At 39.1% G+C, this 3,517-nt stretch overlaps 1 protein-coding gene across 1 annotated transcript; it reads right to left on the bottom strand.

Annotated features, from left to right (window-relative positions):
• Nucleotides 1-351: 351 nt before the first annotated feature.
• On the bottom strand, nucleotides 352-2,508 carry LOC145980881 (uncharacterized). Its single transcript, XM_083113965.1, has 2 exons — nucleotides 2,110-2,508; nucleotides 352-783 (listed from the first exon to the last, which is right to left on the bottom strand). Exons 1-2 carry the CDS (start codon nucleotides 2,506-2,508, stop codon nucleotides 352-354), a joined length of 831 nt encoding a protein of 276 aa, XP_082970091.1.
• Nucleotides 2,509-3,517: the final 1,009 nt, after the last annotated feature.

Below are 3,517 nucleotides of genomic sequence, written 5' to 3' on the forward strand. Positions count from 1 at the left end.
TAGGCCTGTCTTTTGTATTATTTAATAAACATTTGTAAAAAGAGTAGCAAATTCTTAGTAAGACTGGTGAGTTGAAAGTAAATAAGTGCAGAAATGTGCATATGTTTTAGGGGTTGTCACTCCCAACAACTATGCTAACCATAAAAGAGGTGATTCAAAAATAAAATAAAATATCAATTTTCGTTAGAACACTTTATTATGAAATGTAATGTTAATTATGATGATTTGTAAAGTACACAAAACAAAATTTGTTTGTCAGGTAATGTCATTTCAATGTAAATGTCTGTAAACAAAATCTCCTTCAGCTATAAATTTGTTTTGAATACTATCGTCGTCATCAGAATTACCGACCTAGGACGAGGCTTCAGATAACATCGGAGAAGGTGAAGGTCGTGGGGATTCCAATAATTGCAATCTCTCTTTCGTTAGCATAGATTGAATTTTGTCTTGGCAAGTAAGTCGGTTCCTCATGGGAAGGTCCCTCAACTGAGCTGCAACATATTTTCCAAATACGTCAACCTCGTCGGGCTGGACTTTGTTTGAAGTTGACGGGCGACTCTCAGTTACTTTTTGTAATTTTGCAATCGCACCCTCAACTTTAGATAAGTTGCTTACACGCCGTTTTATGGTATTACGTGTGTGAAAAGTAGGCACAACTGGGGGTGGTGATGAGTCCTCTTCAATCGATTTGTCGACATTATGTTCACTGTCAACAGTTTGATTTTCAGATTCGCCAATTTCTTCATCCATCCCATCATCTTTAGCGCTGGTAGCTGGTGTAACCTGAAATTAAAAGACAACCAATAATTACCGAACTCACAACTCTCTATGTTTGTGAAAATGTGTTTGTACGCACTTGCAAATTTTAGTTTGTAACTAATATTTCTTTTTTTATGTTCTGCAAACATCGGAGGAATGGGTGGAAATACAACAACATTTTGAAACAAAATGGCATTTTCCTTTATGTTGTGGAGCTATTTACGAAAAGCATGTGGCCATAAAACGTCCGCCTGGGAGTTGCTCTGAGTTTTACAACTACAAAGGAGGTTACAGCGTTATACTTTTGGCATTGGTAGATGCTGATTGTAAATTTCTATACGTAGATGTGGGAACCAATGGAAGAGCCAATGACGCAAATGTATTCCGGTTGTCCTCGCTTAAATCAGCTATAGACAATAGTAAGCTAAATTTTCCTAATCACTACTTTATTTTGGGGGATGAGGCGTTCCCTTTGTCACCGAACTTAATGAAGCCCTTTTCGAAAAGAAATTTGACATTATTGGAACGTATATTCAACTATCGTTTATCGCGTGCACGCAGAGTGGTGGAAAACGCGTTTGGTATAATGGCAGCAAGATTTAGAATCTTTGGAAAAGAAATCGAAGTTGATTTAGAAATTGTAGATCTGATTGTACAATGTACATGTACTCTCCACAACTGGTTGCGAACAACGTCACCAGCAACGTACTTTGAAAGAGGATGGGTTGACCATGAAGACACTGACACAGGAGTTTTTCACGCCGGCCAGTGGCGTTCCACTGGGACAGAACTACCGTCATTGAGAGGAGCTCGCTCGACAAACACATATTCGAAAAGAGCTTCGGAAACAAGGAAGAAACTGGCTGAGTACTTCAGCGGAGGACGACGAGTGTCTTGGCAGATGAAGGCTATTGGCATGTAATAAGTGGCACAGCAAATGTACTTAGGCCCTACTTTGTTATTGACGAACTCTGTAAAAATCAAATGTTCTTAATATCTTACTAGTGTTATTGGTCAGTAAATCACAAAATTAGTTTAAAATGTTAATAGTTGATAACACTAACAAGATTGCAAAATGTTTTAAAACACAATGGGTCCGTAGTCTTTTGATACAGTCTAGTATCTTATTAAATTACATATTCAGCTGATTGTTTTTTTTTAAATAGTTGTTATTATCCTTTTTCTGCTTATGTTTACAAATATGTTTGTTGATTCTGATTCTATTTTGGCAACTAAGAAATTATATGACCTAACCTCTAGACAGGTGACAATTAATTGAATACATATTTACCTTGGCACACAGTTTTGACCTAACATACTCTTACGTAAGGATTAAAAAATCAAACTTACCAAATTCGATGTTGACTTCCTCGTGATGACTACATCTCTCAAGAAACTGTCGGCTGCAGTGAACCATGGTAGTTTCGGTACGTAGACGTCGTCAATGCCCGCTCCACTTGCTTTTGATTCACTCACTTTCAGGAGTTCAACTCTGTACGTGGCCTTTATAGCCTTTATAAGGGCTCTCAAAAAACTCAAGTCGGGAACTTCGACCCCTAGTCCTATTAATTCACCCTTTAACTTTATCATTGAACTCTCCCTCTTAGCCTTGTTGGCATAATCAGAATGACAAGCGTTCCATAGTAGTTCATAGTTTATGTAAGTTTCTAAAAATGTACCGATATTGTCCGCACTCCATTTTACACTAGCAGTTGGTTTTGTCTTCGCTTCTTCAGATTTTGAACACATTTCCGGTGTTAAATTTCGCAACTAAAGTAAATACGAAAGTAATCACAAAAGTAGTTCTTCCCTCAACAGTGTCTAGCGCTCTACTGGCGGCCAGTACCTTTAAAGACACGTCCAATAATGGCTGCCACTAGGTCACGTGACCCTGTTACTAGCCCTCTGGCGTCCACTAAACTCAAACATGTTTGAGTTTGGTGGCCGCCAGTAGCCTACTGGACGTTGAGGCGGAAGTACTCCTGCACACGGGGACAGTAGAGGGATAATTAGTAGCGGCCATTACTGGCTAGTACTACTGGCCGCCACTACTGTCCCCGTGTGCAGGGGGCTTTAAATATCTTTTTATTCTGAGTTGAAATCAAAGTAGTTCACTGATTGTCCTTAAGAAGCATTGCATTTTATTTAACACCATAAAATGGAACTCCCTGTCAAAACGTGTTCTGAGACAGTATGTTTTATTATTTCTGCAGTGAAGGATAAGTTTCAAGACCCGAATGAGCTATGCACATCGGTGGAGTCTCCAGGTCTTCCTTATCGCACAACGCGAGAACAACTTGCGTTCTGACGTCACCGGAGAATGTTTTCATTGTTAGACAGGGACGTAGCTATGTTGATCAGTTGGGGGGGGGGCAAACGTAAGATTTTTTTTCTATCAAACTATTATAAATTAACAAACTATTTATACACCACGTAGGCCTAAACTGTATACATACTTTATATATATATATATATATATATATATATATTCTTGGAAAGGAAAGGAGCAAGGGCCTCCTCGGTGGCGCATGGTATCATCGTCGCCTTGTAATCAAGGGGTTCTGGGTTCGATACCCGGTGGATGCTCATAGTGATTCGGATCCCACTTTACACTGTAGGACCACTCCCGATTAGCGTTTATGTGTATAAAGTGGACCTAAAACATCAACTCAATCAATCAATAAATTGGAAAGGAACAGAATTTTCTTCTGTAGCCCCCAACAGTCTACGGATATAGACTCACGAAATCGACAGCCAT

This window comes from Lepisma saccharinum, chromosome 28, assembly GCF_977018435.1.
Source record: "Lepisma saccharinum chromosome 28, izLepSacc3.1, whole genome shotgun sequence".
In the NCBI taxonomy this organism is placed as follows: domain Eukaryota; kingdom Metazoa; phylum Arthropoda; class Insecta; order Zygentoma; family Lepismatidae; genus Lepisma; species Lepisma saccharinum.